The sequence below is a fragment of the Triturus cristatus genome, chromosome 10, assembly GCF_964204655.1.
Source record: "Triturus cristatus chromosome 10, aTriCri1.1, whole genome shotgun sequence".
Lineage (NCBI taxonomy): Eukaryota > Metazoa > Chordata > Amphibia > Caudata > Salamandridae > Triturus > Triturus cristatus.
The window spans coordinates 154,530,589-154,549,213 of record NC_140593.1 but is presented as its reverse complement, the minus strand read 5'-3'; the positions used below and the strand labels follow the sequence as shown (position 1 = coordinate 154,549,213).

Below are 18,625 nucleotides of genomic sequence, written 5' to 3'. Positions count from 1 at the left end.
TAGGAGACTCACCTGTGCGAAAACGCACTAGGCTTACTTATTTATTTAGCTGCACTCCTGCGGGAGTTTTTTCAATTTCTCACGCTTTCCTGAGCTGTCAAAAGAATGATGAAAATAACTTATTATTTTTTTGTTTGGAAAATAATCCATCATTTATTTACTCATAGGTATGAGGCTCCCAAATGGAGAGTCCCATAACTAATTTCCCTATTCTCTTGCCTCCTTCATGGATATAGGGATTCAGAAAAAACCTTATAAAGTCGTTCGTGGGCGTGGGCATGGTGCGTCTTTTTTTACCCTCGCCGCGCACCTCCGTGTTGTTCACTCGCTTCCTACAAATAGAGGAACTAAATTTAATTCCGCTAGATTCTGATAGGCACTGCACTCTAACTGGTCCGGGTAATATCCCCTATGTTAATCGCATCTATCTTAAATTTCTACAGTGTGTTCAATTTAAGGCTCACCTTTTGTTAAAAGGTTGTTGGCTGTAAGGGATTCTTTTACTGCTCCGGGTAAGGTTAGCTCGTGGCTGTACACACAACGGGTGAGAGAAAAAAATATATATATATCTTTAGTCTCTAGCTTCTTACATTGGAGAAGTGTGGCTCAATGGTTAGAGCGGCAGACCCTGATGCAGTGGTCTGGTCCGGGACCAGGGTTCAATTCCCCGCCTCGGTGGGTCATGGGCTCAAAATTCCACGGACCTGACAATTCTCGCCTCGGTGCCTATTCCAATCATGGAGTCCCACTCTGCAACTCTGGGCAATAGCTTGCTTAATCTCCACAACGGCCCCCACAATGCTAAGGATGCCTGGCCTCCACCTTGGGGGTGCCCAGGAGTGGACACCTCACAGGGAAAGCCAGGATGGGTTCCACAGCGGTATTCGTACAAGCGCCTTGAGACCCTTGCGGGTGAGTAGTGCGCTATACAAGTATCAATTTTACAATTTTTTACATTCTTTAACCGCTCATTGTGTTATTTGGGTTCTTTGGTGCCACTGCCCTGCTCCTGAAGGGCCTGACCCAGAGGAACGTCCTTCCAGGCTTCGGGAACCCCATGTTCAGCGTCTTGCTTCTGGGCACGGCCAACAGCACCTCTTCCAGTGGCATCGGGCAGGAGACCAAGAAGAACTCCAAGTATGCGGAGCCCATGGCCTTGGGACACATCGCTGACGCTGTGGCCTCGCTCATCTTTGCCTTTTACTCCTTTGGGTACATGAAGACCTTCTACATTGGCGCCATCTGGGTCAGCATCAATGCGCTGTCCCAGCTCTGCGCCAGCTACTACAGTTACTTGAGAGAAGACGTCTACCACACCACCAAGCTTGGACTCCACAGCCTGTTCTGGTTGCTGATGTCCTGGGAAGAGTTCATCCTCACGATGCTCCTCTCAGGGGACAATGTGGACAAGAGCCGAGCGGGCATGGTGGGGGGCTGGTTCTTTCTGGTTGCCGCTTGCATCCTCTGCCTGATGTCCCTCAACAGAGACCTCCTGGAGGTGCTGCAGAATTCATGCTTCCTCCTCCTCACTGTCTCCACCATCCAACAGATTCCACTCCAGGGATCCTATATCTTCTTCGGAGTGGTCTGCAGCATTTACACAGCCACCTCCCTCTACGCCACTTTTGCCAGCCTCATTAACTCCATCGCTGATAAGTCATTGATCTCTACTGGACCTCAAGTGATGTCATCGGCTACGCTCCAGGACTTGCTGCTGTGCCTGAAGCGTGTCACCAGCAGGTCTAAGGAGGGCCAGGAGGTCAGCACTACCAGATGCCAGCTCCCGGATGCCCTCTTCTTCATCTGCAATGGCTTGGCCTCACTCTCTGCCATCCAGGGGTCCCTCGATGACCCCACCAGCGCCCACCTCTCCATCTGTACTGCTATTGATGTGACTTCAGTCTCTTTCCATTCAAGTCTAGGGGTTAGAGTAGTGTATAGAGCCTAGTTATTAGGCACTTCGACATGATCCTGTGTTCTTCCCCATAGATCAGGGTTTGCATACATATCTTAGGGGATAGATTTGTTAGCATTAGGGGTAATCTGTTCTGTAGTGAGGGTATTTCATGGAGCCGTGCTGAATTCAGGCCTGGTAGGCCTTAAACGGGAGAGATATTATTCTTCCACCGATGTTAGTTCTATTTAATGAATGTATAATAGACTGAAGTCAAGGGTGAAATGTATTGCTCGATTTCCCCGGCCTTTCTGTGTTAAAAGGGGCCTAATGTGACTTCAGTCTCTTTCCATTCAAGTCTAAGGGTTAGAGTAGTGTATAGAGCCTATGTATTAGGCACTTCGACATGATCCTGTGTTCTTCCCCATAGATCAGGGTTTGCATACATATCCTAGGGGATAGATTCGTTAGCATTAGGGGTAATCTGTTCTGTAGTGAGGGTATTTCATGGAGCCGTGCTGAATTCAGGCCTGGTAGGCCTTAAACGGGAGAGACTCCATCTTTCCTCCTGCTCTGGCAGCTTGGGAAGCTTCTAGGTCATAGGCAGTGTTTTAGTTAGGAGGTGTTATTCGCTTGGAGAGAACCGGTTCAGGCCGGCCCTTATCGAAGGATTGTATTCTTCTTCATGCCGAAGACACTACATCAGGCCGGCCGGCTGGGAACGTGTCCTTGGCACGGGGAGGTACAGGAATTTGGTGGGCGGCAGGTTACGTGCTGGAATTTTCCATGAGAAAATGCACATCTATATTAGTGAAAGTCTGAGGCAGACACTGGCACTTGCTTTTAGTCCGTAGGCGGCACCTGGCCGTTAGCAGTAAAGCTACCATTTATTCCAGGGAAGACAGAGGACAAACTTGAAGGTGGAGGAAAACCGAGAGACAGATATTCTTCTAACACAGCAGCCAAAGAGAAGAGAGTAGCCAATGAGGAAGAGGTCCCAGTGACTCGGAGAAAAGAGAAGGGAGTAGATCTGTGACTGCAGAGGTGTGACTTCCAGGCGAAGCCGAGGCGCAGACGGGAAGGAAACTTAGATGACCATTGAGTGCAGGCTACATACGACCAAGGTGATGTCAACCCCTTTTTATTAGAGTGTACAACTTAATCTTTCACTTTCCTTTGCAGGTGGTATATGATATGTATTCTGTGAGCGTGTATGTAGTGACTAAATAAAGTATTCAGTTTGTAGTGAGTCAACATGTGCTGTGTGTTCTTGTATAAGAGGGTAGCCTATTCTTCTAGTCAGATGTTACTTGACATGAACAGATGTTAATCCTGATCAGGTAAGTGGTAACTGAGTGAGGGAGAAAGGAGCCCCTCGAACTGGAGAACAGGTTGTGCTCAACTAGCAGTCTTTGTGTGATCTGATGTTATAGTGAACCAACATGTGCTCTTGCATGAGAGGGTAGCCTATTCTTCTAGTCAGATGTTACTTAACATGAACAGATGTTAATCCTGATCAGGTAAGTGGTAACTGAATAAGGGAGAAAGGAGCCCCTCGAACCAGAGAACAGGTTGTGCTCAAACTGGCAGTTCTTGTGTGATCTGATACACTGATTCCCTTGATGCATAGTAATACTGATTCATAGGATGAACTCGTGCTGAGGCTGCCGTCTGGGCAGGAAGTTCTGGGTCCGTCTGGGACCGCGAGACTGTGGCTGCCGTCTGGGCAGGAAGTTCTGGGTCCGTTTGGGACCGCGAGACTGTGGCTGCCGTCTGGGCAGGAAGTTCTGGGTCCGTTTGGGACCGCGAGACTGTGGCTGCCGTCTGGGCAGGAAGTTCTGGGTCCGTTTGGGACCGCGAGACTGTGGCTGCCGTCTGGGCAGGAAGTTCTGGGTCCGTTTGGGACCGCGAGACTGTGGCTGCCGTCTGGGTAGGAAGTTCTGGGTCCGTTTGGGACCGCGAGACTGAGGCTGCCGTCTGGGCAGGAAGTTCTGGGTCCGTTTGGGACCGCGAGACTGTGGCTGCCGTCTGGGTAGGAAGTTCTGGGTCCATTTGGGACCGCGAGACTGTGGCTGCCGTCTGGGTAGGAAGTTCTGGGTCCATTTGGGACCGCGAGACTGTGGCTGCCGTCTGGGTAGGAAGTTCTGGGTCCGTTTGGGACCGCGAGACTGTGGCTGCCGTCTGGGCAGGAAGTTCTGGGTCCGTTTGGGACCGCGAGACTGCTATATATATATATATATATCCATATAATAGGAATTCCCTGTCCTTAGGTGGTACATGTATATATGTGTGTTCTTGTAAATAGGCCCTAGGGAGGGGGGGGTAACGTTCTGATTTGGGTTAGAGAGGCTCTGTTGAGCGGGTTCTATCTGATCCGACAACCCAAGCAGAACACCATCCCTTGGGTGCTGATCCCTGGTGCTCTCTTCCAGTTGTACGTCTGCAGGATCGTGGTCCAGAGAGGTCGAAGATTTGGGTCGGTCCTACCATTCTGTTATGCGGCTGTATGGGCCACATGGGCGTGGCTCCGACTTGCAGGTAACTTGTGATCTCTTAATCTTAATCTTTACAATGTGCAAAATGTTTTCAGAAAAGTCCTAGGGATCAAGTGTCATGAAGCTTCTGTGTGGTTTAGATTCTAAGGCATACCAGTAGGGGCAGTGGGGGTGATGTATATTTCTGGGTATGAGTTTCATTTGGAGTAGCCATGCATGCAGGTAGTTTCTTGATGATGTCACATGCAGTTCTTTTTCTGACTGGGGGTCCTTGTAACCAGTGACCTGAAGAAGTACCTGGTAGGTATCATATGTGATGGCTGCCAGGTGGAGGGCAAAGGGTGGAAGAGGAGTGCAGCTGGTGGCCACTAGGAGGGGACTAATGACTTATGAAACCATTAATGGATCTGGATAAACTATTGTTGATAATCCAGTTGTGGGAAGAACCAATAGTTATTATCACCTTTGTTCAAATAACTGCTCATTTCTTGTACCTCTGGGCATATTTACCAGAATTATCACTCAGATAAACTGGGATTAGGTGTTTTTGAGAAGTGTGTTTCACCAAATCAGGGCGCACCTGTTCAGGATGAGGTGGAAGATACAGTTTTACACATCATCAGAAGCCAATATCTAGCACCATGATTGGCTGTTAGAAGAGTGAGGTGTTGGACAGTATATGGTCCTCCTCCGTCCCTTGTCTCTACTCCTAGCCATCTCCTGCCTTCGAAGGAAGAGCTCCTTCCTATGTTCTGTTTCATCCATGACTAACCCTCTGCCCCTCCTCCTCTTCCCTCTCCAGGTCCCCTGCTGAATATCCACGTCGCCAGTTATGGTGCATTCACTGTTGGTGCCGTCACCTTCCTGGTCATCAATGTCTTCCTGATGTCCTTGGGTAAGTCTCTCCGGATACCGATGTCCAGTCATCCCTCTGTTGAGTACTTGAGGCCCAGGTGCCCTGACAGACAGCAGCTGCTTCCGGCTGTAGTGGGTACAGGCCGGTGTCTGTCACTCGATGGTCCATATGCACAGTTCTGGGGCATCGTAGTGTCCTCATCTGAGGACTTAAGCAACTGCGACCCCCGCAGACCTCTGAAATATGTCATGTCCGACCTCTGATGCCATTTTATTCTGCTTGTTCCATAGTCGCCTATGCCAACGTGGTGCTGGTGCTGCTCGCCCTGCTGATGGAGGCGGTGATGGTCTGTTTCCTGCTCTTCACCTTGGAATGCCTGCCCCTCGCGCTCGAGAGTAAGTTGACACCTTCCATGTGGGTTACTCTTGTGAGTTAATTCATGTCAGTGATCTCTAAAGGGTTAATACATGATTAACAGGCAATTTCTATCAAGTGCCATCCAGTGCTTAATTTGAGCCGGAGCTTTCCGGTGCTGAGCACCGGCACTTAATTGGTTTCCGGTGCTCGGCACCGGCACCTACTTGTCAACACCACACTTAGGGCAGTCTGCCACAAGGTGGCGCTGCTCATGTAATTTAGAGATGAGCAGTATCACAGTTATTTAGGAAAACAATATACATTATAAAATTACTAACACCTTCCTCCCCAGCCATTTCTTTAGCTTTGGGGACCTGGAACTATCTGAACTGTCGCACTTTCATGCGAGAGAGATGATTAGTAGTTGTTTTGGCAGCGATGATAAGGGTGATGTGTGGTGCAAGCTGCAGTGGCCTCCTGGTCAGAGCCCTGGCACTTAATATTTTACAAATTAAGCACTGGTGCCATCCCGAGTCCACTTGTAATGTGGTGGTGGCCAAAGGCGAGTGGTCTGTAGAAAGGACTGGAGTGTGCCTGGCTTGAATGGAGTCAGTTACAACCCTGACATGTGTCTGGTTCTCTGCCAGACCTCCACATTTCTTAGTTTTTGTATCTGTCTCTCCACTGCTGCCTTAAGATCACCTTGTTATAATGCGAAGAGTTGGGGTGAGCCCCATAACCCTAGGAACCAGGGCAATTAAGTATAAACCAAGACAGGGGTTCATGTACCAGTTTAAATGCTTTACCACACTTAATTTCATGCAGACCGAAGCAGAGTGAAAAATTAATCTCTGTCTTATGTTTATATTTTATCGTCTTGGGTGGCCTTTGTTTAAATCCCTCCTGAAGGAACCCCTGTCTTGGTTTAACATCAACGTGATCAGCACGCGCCTCTTTTTTTTGTTGATAATATTGAACTTAAAGTCTAATTTTCCCGTCTTTGTGTGTTTTTTTAGTCACAGTATTGTCCGTCTTTAGTCTCGTCTGTATCTACGGGGCAGCAGCATCTCTTGGAAACTGCATTTTCAGCAAGGACCTAATTCCCATGGGACCCTCTTTCTTCAAGGTACAGTGGTAGTACATGCAATATGTTACGATTACTATTCTTAAATTAACACTCAGTTCCGATAAATGTGTCTCTCAAATAACCAGTCTTTAGTCCTCTAACTCCGGGATGTGCATGTGCTGCTCAAGGACAGCTGTAGGTGGCGCTGTCTCACCCCTTGTCTGCTCTTTGCACTTTTAGGAAACAAAGTCAGAGGAGAAAGTTGAGGCGTCGGACTCCTGCGTGTGCCCCGATTCCTATCGCACCAGCAGTCTAAGGACCATCGCTGCCCTGCTGGACCAGGGTGGGGTGTGCGGGGTCCCCACAGACACTGTCTACGCCCTGGCAGCCTCCTGCAAACACCCCGAGGCCATCCAGAAGATTTACACCATCAAGGTGAGCACCGAGGAGCAAACTTCCGCAGAATTTACCCGAGGCCGAGACAGATGCTCTGTCATTCAAGAATAAGAGACACCTTTTACTAGAATAAGTTAGAAATCACCCTGTGGGCGGAGACATTGTCATGGAAATGTCAGGGTAAAACCATTCTGCAGAGGTGTGTTTACCATGGTGATACCAGACTGGAGTATGTACAGTTGGATATATTGTCATGGAAATGAGAGGGTAAAACCATTCTGCAGAGGTGTGATTACCATGGTGATACCAGCCTGTAGTATATATAGTTGGATATATTGTCATGGAAATGAGAGGGTAAAACCATTCTGCAGGTGAGGATTTTCATGGTAATATCTGCCTAGAAAGTTCCAATTCCAAAACTTATTTTTAAAAAGGAAAGCAGCCAGTTTAAAGGGTAGCTTGTCATACTTTGGGGGAGAGTGCGAGATGGGGGTGATAAGGGAAGTGTGGGCTCCAGTCCACACATTGTCTCTGGAGAGAACCCTGCTTTAGGGGCAGTAGATCCCAGCGAGATGCTATCACATGTACAAGAAAGATACTAATGCCCCAGATTACACAGTGAGTCTGCATTCTCAGACTGTGCAGATTCCATTGCGTTGAACTCTGTGGCCAGTGTCTGTCTGCTATAGGACATTAGAAAGAGAGAAACAAAGAACAAGGGAACCCTGTGTGTCAAGAGGGACCAAGGGTAATAGTGTATTGCAAGAGACATAGGTCCCTACCAAACAACATAAGTGTATAAGCACAGAACTACAATTAGACCTGTGTGGTACTTCCAAATGGAAAGGATTGTATTTATTTAAACATGCAGTAAAAAGGAACAATAACATTGACAGTTCAGTGGGTAATGTGACGGGTATGGAAATCAACAGATTTCCAGACCTCAGGAATTTGCATCAATATCTGAGATTAACGATACATATTTAGAACAGTCACAATGCCAAAAGACAACTCGTGTTCAACATAAATCATCATACATTAGGAGTCACGGTGTAAGTGTCATTAGAAGGCCATACAGGCTTTTAACTTGTACAATCTGTTGTCTAGCACTAGAGACATTTAGTTTATTTACAGAGGTGGTGTGACTGGTTCCAAGGTCACTTAGGTATTACGTGATCCTGCACATAATGTCTGAAGGCCCTGCCCTCCCTCTTCTCTTTCTAAACAATTCATTACTTCCCTCTCTTCCATCCGCTGCAGGACCGACCCCTGGAGAAGCCCATCTGTATCTGCATCTCCCACTTGGACCAGCTGCGGGCCGTGAGACCCCCGTTCAGCCCCCTGTTGTGGGACTTCATGGGGAGCGTCTACCCTGGGGGTATCAGCTGCATTGTCCAGAAGGGGGAGTGGCTAAAGAGGATGGGTACGTGTGACCTCTTTTGCATGGGCTGTTTCTTTCTCCAAAGAAGGGTGGGCTGGGGAGGCTAGAGGGGTGAGGGATACAAATGCCAGAAATTGTGCCTGGGGAAATTCAGGGGTGTGCTCACTTCATGTATATGTTGCTTGTCTGAATCATGCTTTATTCACCCCCCCTTATGTGTACCGACCCCCATCTCTTGCCCAAATTACTTGCACCTTTCACTCCATTCACCCCCCAATGTCTATAGACCCCCATCTCATGTAGCTTTTGTATGTACAGATCAGGGTCTATTCACCCCTTAATGTCTACAGACCCCCCATCTCAGGTACCTATTGTATGTTCATTCAGCCCCCCCAATATATGCATACCCCAGTTCATGCAGATATTACCTGCACATTCACCCCTTGATATCTACAGACCCCCATCTCATGGAGATATTACATGCACATGGACCCCCTGATGTCCACAGACCCCCATCTCATGCAAGCATTGCATGTACATTCACCCTCCTGATGTTTACAGATCCCCATCTCATATAGCTATTGTATGTGCATATCAGGGTTCAGTGACCCCAATTCTGTGTAGCGGTCCCTATCACATGGAGCTATTGCATATACATATCAGGGTCCGGTCCCCCCTTTAATATGTAGCAACCCCAATCTCATGCAGGTATTACATGCACATTCACCCCATAAGCACACAGACCCCGTCTCATGTACCCATTGCATGTACATATTATATATATTATGTATATATGTGTGTGTGTGTGTGATGTATGTGTACATGTGTAAAACAGATAAAGAAATATATGTGACTTCCACAATTCCTGACTAAAACATTAATTAAACCCCGCAGCAATGACAAAACAAGGAAAGGTTGCACTCGGTATACTATGGCTGTATAAGAATTGTGTTGAGTCAGTGTACTTTTCAGTTGTAAAATAGTCCCTAACGCAGACAGAATGATATATTAAACAGCCATAAAATGATATAAGACAGAAATACTTTTTTTAAAGAATGTTTAACAATATGTATTGCAGACATCTGGCCTCTCAAGATATAACAAACAAATGTGTGTATGCCTTTCACAGTTTTTTAATCAGCCGCAGTGCATGCAGGTAACAGCGGTGGGGAGGTAGGGCCGCGTTGGGGGGGATATCGAGGGACCATACAGAGGGAAAATAAATTTTTAATTTAATTTCCCCTCTGCATCGTCCCTTGAAACCCCCCCATGCGGCCCCACCGCCCCTCCGCTGTATCCTGCACGGACCGTGGCTGTTTGAAATGCTTTAGTAGAGCTTCTTTCATACTAAATGGACAATGTGTGCCCACTGCACAATTAGAGCAATCACGTCTTCAAGGACCTTCATTAACTCTTGATGTTCTGAGGCTAGACCATTCAAACATCTGCTCAGGTTAAGCACAACCAAATGAAGTCACCACTGTACAGTAACTCTGTTCATGATGCTGAGAAAATAAATACAATCAAACTCAAATGCTCAATCACTCACACCTGACTTGTTGCTGATTCATTTTTTATGTTCCCCTTCTGTAGGAGTTGGACCAGCTTATGACGTTGTGGGCACCAAAGACTCCATCATGATCCGAGTGCCGGACCACACTATCTCTGCCCACCTGACCGACATGACCGGCCCTCTGGCCATCACTTCTGCCAATCCCAGTGGGGAGTGTGACAGCACCCACCATGACATGGTCATCTTGTGAGTACTCATTCAGAACAGGGGCTGAAATCAGGAAAAGGTTGTGAGTGGGCCTTCTGCGTAAGAGATGGTGCCTGGGGTTTGAGAGTTACTAGATGGCTGCTAGGAGCTGAGGGCAGGGGCAAGGATTGTTGAGGGTCGTGAGCTGAAGATTCTGAAAGGTGAATGGAAGAGTGTTGGAGTATTGATGGGCGGTGAGCTATTTTGAATGAGTTTAGACTTTTTTCAAGCATGTGACTAGACTGGTGCTACTGAAAGGTGAAATGAGGGAAAATGGTGTTGATGATATCTCACGCATATGTTTTAGGGTATTTGAGATGCTTGGCATAAGTCTATATGTGGGCGCATTAAACACAGGTGTGTTTGACTAGTTGAGCTTGAGGTCAGGTAGATGTTTGCCTTCCTCCGGCTTTCCCTTAATCTCCAGCACCTGAGCCTTTGTTGATTATTTCTTTAAATAAGTGATTTTGTATTCCGCTCTGTGTTTCAGGCGTCTACGGCAGAAGCTGGAGGGGGTGCTGTGTGATGGGGACTCCTACGAGATGGTGGGCTCCACGGTGGTCAACTGTCTGCGGATAGACGAAGGTGGGTCTCAGCCAATGCTTGTTTCTGTTTCATCTCTGTCCCCTGCTATTCCCAAACTAGATCAGTTGCATCCTTGGATATAAACAGGGGGCTCTGCACCCCCCACCCCTTCCCACCCGCCAAACACCTGCCATGAGATTTGGGAAAAAACAGTCCGAATCCAGTGGATTCCTGGTGTCCAAGGCATTCAGACTTACAAAGCCCAGAATGAATGGACAGCTGAATCATTAAAGGGGCTAAGCTAAATGCGTAACAAAAAGATGCACTTTATTGAGCCCCTGAGGAAAACTCCTAGCGCTCATTCTAAGTTTGCAGGGATGCCACCAGAGGTTTCTTACCTCTGCCAAATCCTGACCCCTACTTTCAACTTTACAAGCATTTCTCTTTATCATTAGTCTGCACTATTGGTGTACCATCTTGCATAATTTGTTTCACAAAATGTTTCTAAAATTACATGAACGGTGTGAAATTCAGTTCGCCTTTATCTTGCATGAAATTTTCATGGTAGTATATACCGCTCATTAAAAAGTCATGTTAGATACTGGCAGAAGACTTAATCAGCGAAAAATGTCTCCTTCGGAGGCATTTTATGCTCAAATCCATCTCTAGTGAAGAAGAAATGATGCAAATTGCATACTGCAAATTCATCAAATTTAGTAATAGTGCTTACAAATTCACTCTGACTTAGTTAGCACAGGGACCCAGATCCTCCCTCAGTAAGACAATATTCCCCAAGGCGGGATCTTTTATTTTGTCCCCAAACCCATTGTTCTTTCTCAGGGACAATTCCACCCGCCCAAATTACCCAGTGCCTGAAGGTTCTTACTCTGCTCCCATCTGAAAATAGAGACCTCAGAATCACAGATTCTGACATGCAGATTTACAAAATATTGACCATACAAAAATATACACAAATGTCTATTTAAAGAGCACTAGACCTGATAAAAGTTCCTAATTCCAGTGAGACTCACTCCATAATTATTAAAATACAGAGTTAACTTACTATTCCATCTCCTGTCTGAATTTATTGGCCAAGTGCTTGATAGTGAGTTTACTTTGGGTTGACATTTTTGCAGGGAGATTGTTGTTTGTGGTAGATATTTTGGCAGTGAAAGTTTTCGAGTCTGTATTTTAGCAGTTTGTTGTTTCCATGATATCCCACCCTGCCCCAGTCATTCAATGTCTCCCTGAGGGCGCAGACCCCACGCTTTCTCCAGTCAGTATATGCCATGTGAGAGGGCGGTTCCCTCCTGGACTCCATCACCCATTGGATGCTGAGGAGCCAATCCCTACTGTGCTCATTATGCTTGTCTCTTCCCCTCCCTCTGCTGCTCACAGGCCTCATAACTCTCTAAGCCCTCTCAATCTCATGCTGTTGTGCTTCTTCCTTTCCAGGGATCCTGAGCATCGTGAGGGAGGGCTGCGTCCCCACCACCCACATCATGCAGACGTTCGAGAGGGTGAAGAACTCGCAGGTGTGAAGCTACCACTTGCTACGACAAGTCTTGTTCTACTGACCACAGAAGCATCCGCACAAGACCTGAGCCAGCTGCCATTTGCACTTTATTAACCGGAAATAGAAGTATCACAATCTGAGGCCGGATATCCGCGTCGACCCTGAGCTGAAAGGAAGACATTGCCAGAACAGACTTACAGATGGCAGTGGATTCGGACAGTCTTACAGACAGCTCACAATACTTTTTATCAGAATGCTTCAGTTTGATTGATTTGCAGATATTTTCTACCCTTCACACTCCGACAGGGCATTGACCTGAAAGTCAGCGCTTGGTGATGTGTACAGCAACAGATCCTCGATTCCACGCCCCTCAGGATGCAGCTGCACAGATCCAATGTATATATACTGTTGCATTCTGTTTGTGTTCTTTGCTTGTACATTATATTTAAGGCTCCCGGTTTTATGGTATTTATTTTTGGGCCATTTCCATCTGTATTTATCCATATTTATTTTTGGACCATTCTATCTGTATTTATCCAAATTTATTTTGTGTTTTGCGTATAAATGAAGTTATAAAACTGTGCATTTCCATATCTATTTAAATGATAGACGCACAATCATACTTTGATGTCCGTCATGTTTTAGCTATTTAAGCTGCCAAATATTACATACCAATACATCCACTGGTAAATACTAGCATTATACCATAAATGTATTTTTTTACCCTCTACCCTAAAGGAATTTTAATTTATAGCTGATACCGATGTTGTTGAAAAATTCTATTTATTTTGTTACTCTTAGGATGTCTGGTCCTGTCAGACCTCTCACCAGGTTCGTGTGACAGAATACTGTCAGATCCAGACATCCCATATTGTTGCAACCAGAACTATTGGCTTCACTGGATGGTGCCGGCCACCCAATGGAGAGGAGCTTCAAGGATCACTGATAGAAGATTTTGGGTTTTAGGGACCTACACATAGTATTTAACTTATTTAATATATTGGAGTTTGTATTTATTGAAATAAAATTGCCCTTAAATAGAAACTGTCTTTTCTCTTTGCTGTCAGGGGGACCCTTACCATGAATCCTCCTGTGATGCAGCTGTGAAAGAAAGGTGTCATGTATGTGTGAGCGTGTGTGTGCATTTATTGTGCAAAATTCAGTGGTATAAAACCCATATTTACCATGAAGTTTGGGAAATATTTCATAGTTTTCATTGCAATATGGGTTTTATCATCATAATCACCGAATCGGTAATTTTACCGATTCGGTAAATACCGAATCCTGAAATGAGATGTAGGGGGAGTGTGTCGTGGGTGTGGGGATTCGTTATTTACCACCAACTAAAAGTTGGTGGTAAATGACGAATAGGTGTAAAAAAGCATTTTTGTGCACTTTGAAGTGTGCAATGTGGCAGACATACATGCCCTTAGGGCATGTATGTGCGCCACATGTGCACACATGGACGAATCAGGGGTGCAACAGGGTGTCAATGTGACACCCTGCCACCCATGATGATGCCTCCCCCATTACCGATTCGGTATTTACCGATTCGGTAATGGCAACTGGCTTCCCATTCATTCCTATGGGCCTCCAGGCCCATAGGAATGAATGGGAAGCCAGTTGCCATTACCGAATCGGTAAATACCGATTCTAAAATACCGACACTTACCGATTCGGTATTTTTTTACCTACATTACATTTACCGATTCATAAATACCGAATCGGTAAAATTCGGTATTCAAGAATCGGTAAATGTAATTTACCTACATATGGCCCTAAAAGGGGTAATTAGTTCATCCATTCTTAAAGCTTGAGCTAAAGGCTCTATATATATGTCGAACAATAAGGGCAAAATGGGACAACCCTGCCTTGTTCCCCTTGTTATGTCAAAGCTTGATGTTAGCATGCCATTTAAAAGGATAACTGCGGAAGCACCCTGATAGCAGCTGATCAGAGTATGAATAAAAATTTAACCAAATCCCATTATCTTTAGTGTTTCCCAGAGGAAGACCCAACGGACACGGTCGAACGCCTTGGCTGCGTCAAATGCCGCTACTGCCAAGGGGTCCGACCGTGCCACGGCTAGGTCTATGCTACCAATTAGTTGCAACGTCTGCTCCTGGATGAACCTCCCTGGGATAAATCCTTTCTGGTCCATATTGATCAGCTGCGGAACTATCTTGATCAATCTCCCCACCAAGATGGACATAAAGATCTTATAGTCGGAATTGAGCAGGGAGATTGGTCTATATGAGTCGGCTTTATGGGATCTTTCCCTGGCTTCAAGATAAGGACAATTGTAGCCTCCTTCCAGGATTTAGGAACCCTACCTTCTGAGCTATAGATGTAATTGAATAGTTCGGACAATCTAGGGGCTAGCTCATTCTGGAGGGTTTTATAGATCTCCCCAGGAAGAGCATCAGTCCCCGCAGCCTTGTTGTTCTTAATCTTGTTTATATATAATTTTATCTCACACTCAGTTATAGGAGCGTCCAGAGCTGCTCGACAGCCCTCTGTTAATACCGGCAGTTCCTTGTTCTGCAGCCACTTTTGAATATTCTCAGGGCTAGGGGATAACTCTTCTCTGTACAAATCAGAGAACAAGGAAAGGAGGCACTTTTGCATATCCTCCTGTTTGCGTGAGGTTGTCCCAATCTCATCTATGATTAATTCATTTATATTGTTTTTAGCTCTATCTACCCGCGCTTTCCAGGCCAACAAGGCACCCACCTTTTCACCATACTCATAATGTTGCATGTTATGGGCTGACCACTGAGCCTTTACCTTTTGTTCCAGTTTCCCCCTATATTCCTGACGCAAACGTTCAAGATCCTTATTTACTTGTGTCAGGTTTTCAAGATGGATCTGAGGGGAACTCGTTCTTTCACCTTCCACCTTACAGATCTCCCTTTCCAGGTTCTGAAATTCTAGGGCCTCGTCCCTGTTCTTAGAGCATATTAGGCTTTGTAGCTGTCCGCGTAGAAACGCTTTAAAGGCGTCCCATACAAAATCTAAAGATTTCGACCCTAAATTAACTACAAAGTAGTATAATGTAGAGGCTTTAAGTGCGCTAGTTATTTCTGAGTTAGACAGCATTGCCCTTTTCAATGTCCATCTGGGACTAAGACTTTGCCTCTTCCCTAAATATGAAAAGGAGATAGGGGCATGATCTGAAAGAATACTTGGAAGGATGGAAATATCTAATAAATGCTCTAGACCCAGCCTGTCAGTTAAAATGTAATCAATTCTAGAAGAATGACCATGTTTCTTACTATGGAAAGTAAAACCTGATATATCACCCTTTTTTGCCCTCCATACATCGGCTAGCCCTAAATCATGGATCATATTAATCATCGCCTGACGGATACGAGGGGCACCGACATAGTAACTATGATTGGATCTGTCCTGTAAGGGATTAAGGAGAATATTAAAGTCACCTCCAATTATTATTGGTGACGGGGTTTCTATTAATTTGGCTTGTATTTTAATAATATGAGCCGGATCATCAACGTTAGGGCCGTAGCATGAGACTATAGTTAGCTCTGTCCCCTTGATTTCCAGCTGTGCTATAATCCATCTCCCAGATTGATCCGACAAAACTGATTTAATATTGCCTCTAGCTCCAGATCTAATTAAAATTGCCACCCCCTTATTATGGACTGTCTGTTCGGATGAGCAATAATGCTCAACCCAGTGGTATTTACCAAAGATAGCCCGACATTCCAGATAGCTCAGGTGAGTCTCTTGTAAGAGACAGACCTGTGCGGATGATTGTTCAAGGAGTTTCATAATTAATCTTTGTCTACGTGGACATCTAAGCCCGTTGATGTTCCACGAAATAAATTTAATTTTAGTACTCATTTAGCCTTGTATCATCATCCCTCTGACAGAAACATTATTCAGGCATCCTGAGAATGGCTTAGATCTTAAAACACGGTTGAGTTGAGGATATTTTTCTAAAGTTTTTCCCACTGCAACCCCACCCGTGATCCCCCACACCCCCTCATCCCCTTCCTCCTTCAGTGACCCCTTCAACACCTCACTACCCTGGGGAACCCTCCCTGCTCCTCTGGGCATAAGCCCTATGGGCGAGGACCCCTTGACGTGTCTTTACAAAATAATTCAACTTTATGAATAATAAACCAGTCTCTCCAAAAGAAGCCCAGCGAAACAATAGTCCAAAATAAAAAACAAGAGAAAAAATTCAAATGGGTACTCTCGTCCCCTATCCATCTAAACTCCACTCCTGTTTCTTATTTTGTCAATAAGGGCATCTACTTCCTCGATTTGACGTAGATTATGCATATGATTATTCCACGTAATCCGAAGAGATGCCGGAAATCTTAATTGTGTTTTAGCCCCTAGTGAGTTTAGGATTACCATTCTTTTACCTAGCTCCCCCTGTTTTGTGGCTGTAATGTGGGAGACATCAGACCTAATAAAAAAGGAGAATAGGCTGGAAAAGGAGTTACTCTTGATCTGACCTACTTTCAAAGCCAAGGATAAAATGTTGTCCTTTACGGAGTATGTATGAAAATTTACTAGGATTTTCCTTGGCTTTTGTTTTTCTAGATTCCTCCTATTTGGGTCCCGATGTACTCGCTGGATATCGAGGGCCGAATCCAATCCCGGAGAATCTTTAAGAATTGTCTCCTATAAGAGGGAGATCACGAAACATTTAATGTCTCCCCCCTCTAGATCTTCAGGGACATTTAATATTTTCAGGTTGTTTTTTCTTGCGTGATTTTCAAGACGCTCTATGTCATCCTTAAACTCCCGGTTTTGGTGGACTAATTTATTCATCTCGATTGAAGAAGAATGTAATGCTTCATTGATTTTAGGAATCTCAGATTCGAGGATATCAGTTCTCTGCGAAACTTCTTCTATTTTTTGTGCCAGTACCTCACATGAGGCCTGAATTGCGGCTTGATTAGATTCTGAAGTTGAGAATCTTCTCCCAATATCCTCTTTTAAGCTCAATAGGATATCAGCTAATGACCCAGTCTACACCGTATTAGGGGGTAGGCTTTGGGGGGGATCAGGCGGACCAGATACCTCAGTGGTCGGTACAGTGACATCCACCTTCTCTATTTCTGAAAGAGTGCCTAAGCCATTTCCCTGTGTATCCAGAGCCGAATATCTATCCGATACTTCCGCAAAAGAATGAATAGCCACCTGTTGTGTAGTCAATATATCCACCGCATTCATTACCCCAAGAGAAGAGACGACGGAAGGCTGAGTAATTTCTTTAGATGTAGGGATGCTTGACTGTATACCAATGGAAGCCATAATAGATTTTTTGCTTTCCCCCCTATCCGGCGTAACAGATAGCACCTTATAGTACGTCTTCAAAGATGGAGTTATTCTAAGTTTAGAGGACAAAGGCTTCTTAGGCCTTCCTTTCCCTTTTCCTCTAACTGGGGAAGTAATCTCCGTGGTGGCTCTCACTTTGCCCTGCTTAGCAGTGGCCCTTAATTCCACAACTGGAGGCAAAACAGAAGTGGACTTAGCGGGGTTTAAGGCAGGTTTAATATCCCTATTGTGCAGGGTGTAACGACAGACAGCTGGCTTAATGGTTAAGTTTGTTAAATTCGTAATGACACTGTGAAGGGTGCTACGAGGGGCAGTGCTGCCACTGATCTCCATACAGTTCAAAGAGCCCACTCGTAGTATAACAGCCCCAGACGGCCCTTTTACACAGTTCCGTGCTGCCCGTGCTACATGAGCCACGCTAGAGAACTTGGAGGTAGTCCAAACATCCGATAGGTGCTCAAAAAAGACTCCCAGGATCTTACCTTCACCTTCTCCTGTACAGCCAACACGCCCAACGGGGGAGAAGGGGCAAAGTTCCACATTACACGTTAAGTTACACTCTCTCACCAAAGCGCTCCCTCGCAACTGCTTACTGCACCTTCCTGGAGCGTACTCAACAGTGCTGACTCTGCCAGTGTGAACCCGGAACTGTAATCCGGGAGTCCGCCGCCTCCTCTCTAGAGCTATGCTGACAAACCGCAGCAACGAGGGCTCCAGGGATGCCGCGCTGCCTCGATCTTCAATCACCATCCGGGAGGAGAAAGGCGCCGCCACAGACAAAAGAGACGCAAAGGTAAGCCGCAGGCACTCTCACCCACGGGGTCCAACTAAAAGCATTCCGGGCTGGGAATAATGAGACAGAGGACCCGGGACCCAGTACTGTTTAATATATTATACAATCATATCGCTGCACTCTAAGGGAGAATCCTGGCAGTGCACGCCAGGGGAGCTCGACCGTGACCGTTAGCCTCCGGCCGCCATGTTCCCCCCAGAGCTCCTGGGCTTTGCTCACTTCATTCTTTACCAATTAGGAGTGGGAGCCACCCACAGTGTGATCGTTGGTT

General features: G+C 45.9%; 1 protein-coding gene across 1 annotated transcript; it reads left to right on the top strand.

Moving 5' to 3' along the window:
- The first annotated feature begins 1,057 nt into the window (after positions 1 to 1,057).
- Positions 1,058 to 12,270, top strand: LOC146789114 (uncharacterized). The gene is made up of 10 exons (XM_085631035.1): positions 1,058 to 1,891; positions 4,285 to 4,432; positions 5,192 to 5,284; positions 5,536 to 5,640; positions 6,619 to 6,728; positions 6,909 to 7,103; positions 8,325 to 8,487; positions 10,039 to 10,204; positions 10,695 to 10,789; positions 12,185 to 12,270. The coding sequence occupies exons 1-10, from the start codon at positions 1,058 to 1,060 to the stop codon at positions 12,268 to 12,270; spliced, it is 1,995 nt and encodes a 664-aa protein (XP_085487161.1).
- Positions 12,271 to 18,625: the final 6,355 nt, after the last annotated feature.

Bases quoted from the DNA above. Each gene is read 5' to 3' on its own strand.
- LOC146789114 (XM_085631035.1), top strand. From the start codon at position 1,058: ATGTTCAGCGTCTTGCTTCTGGGCACGGCCAACAGCACCTCTTCCAGT. The intron at 7,104-8,324 runs GTGAGCACCGAG...CATCCGCTGCAG, and splicing joins AGAAGATTTACACCATCAAG to GACCGACCCCTGGAGAAGCC. The intron at 10,205-10,694 runs GTGAGTACTCAT...TCTGTGTTTCAG, and splicing joins CACCATGACATGGTCATCTT to GCGTCTACGGCAGAAGCTGG.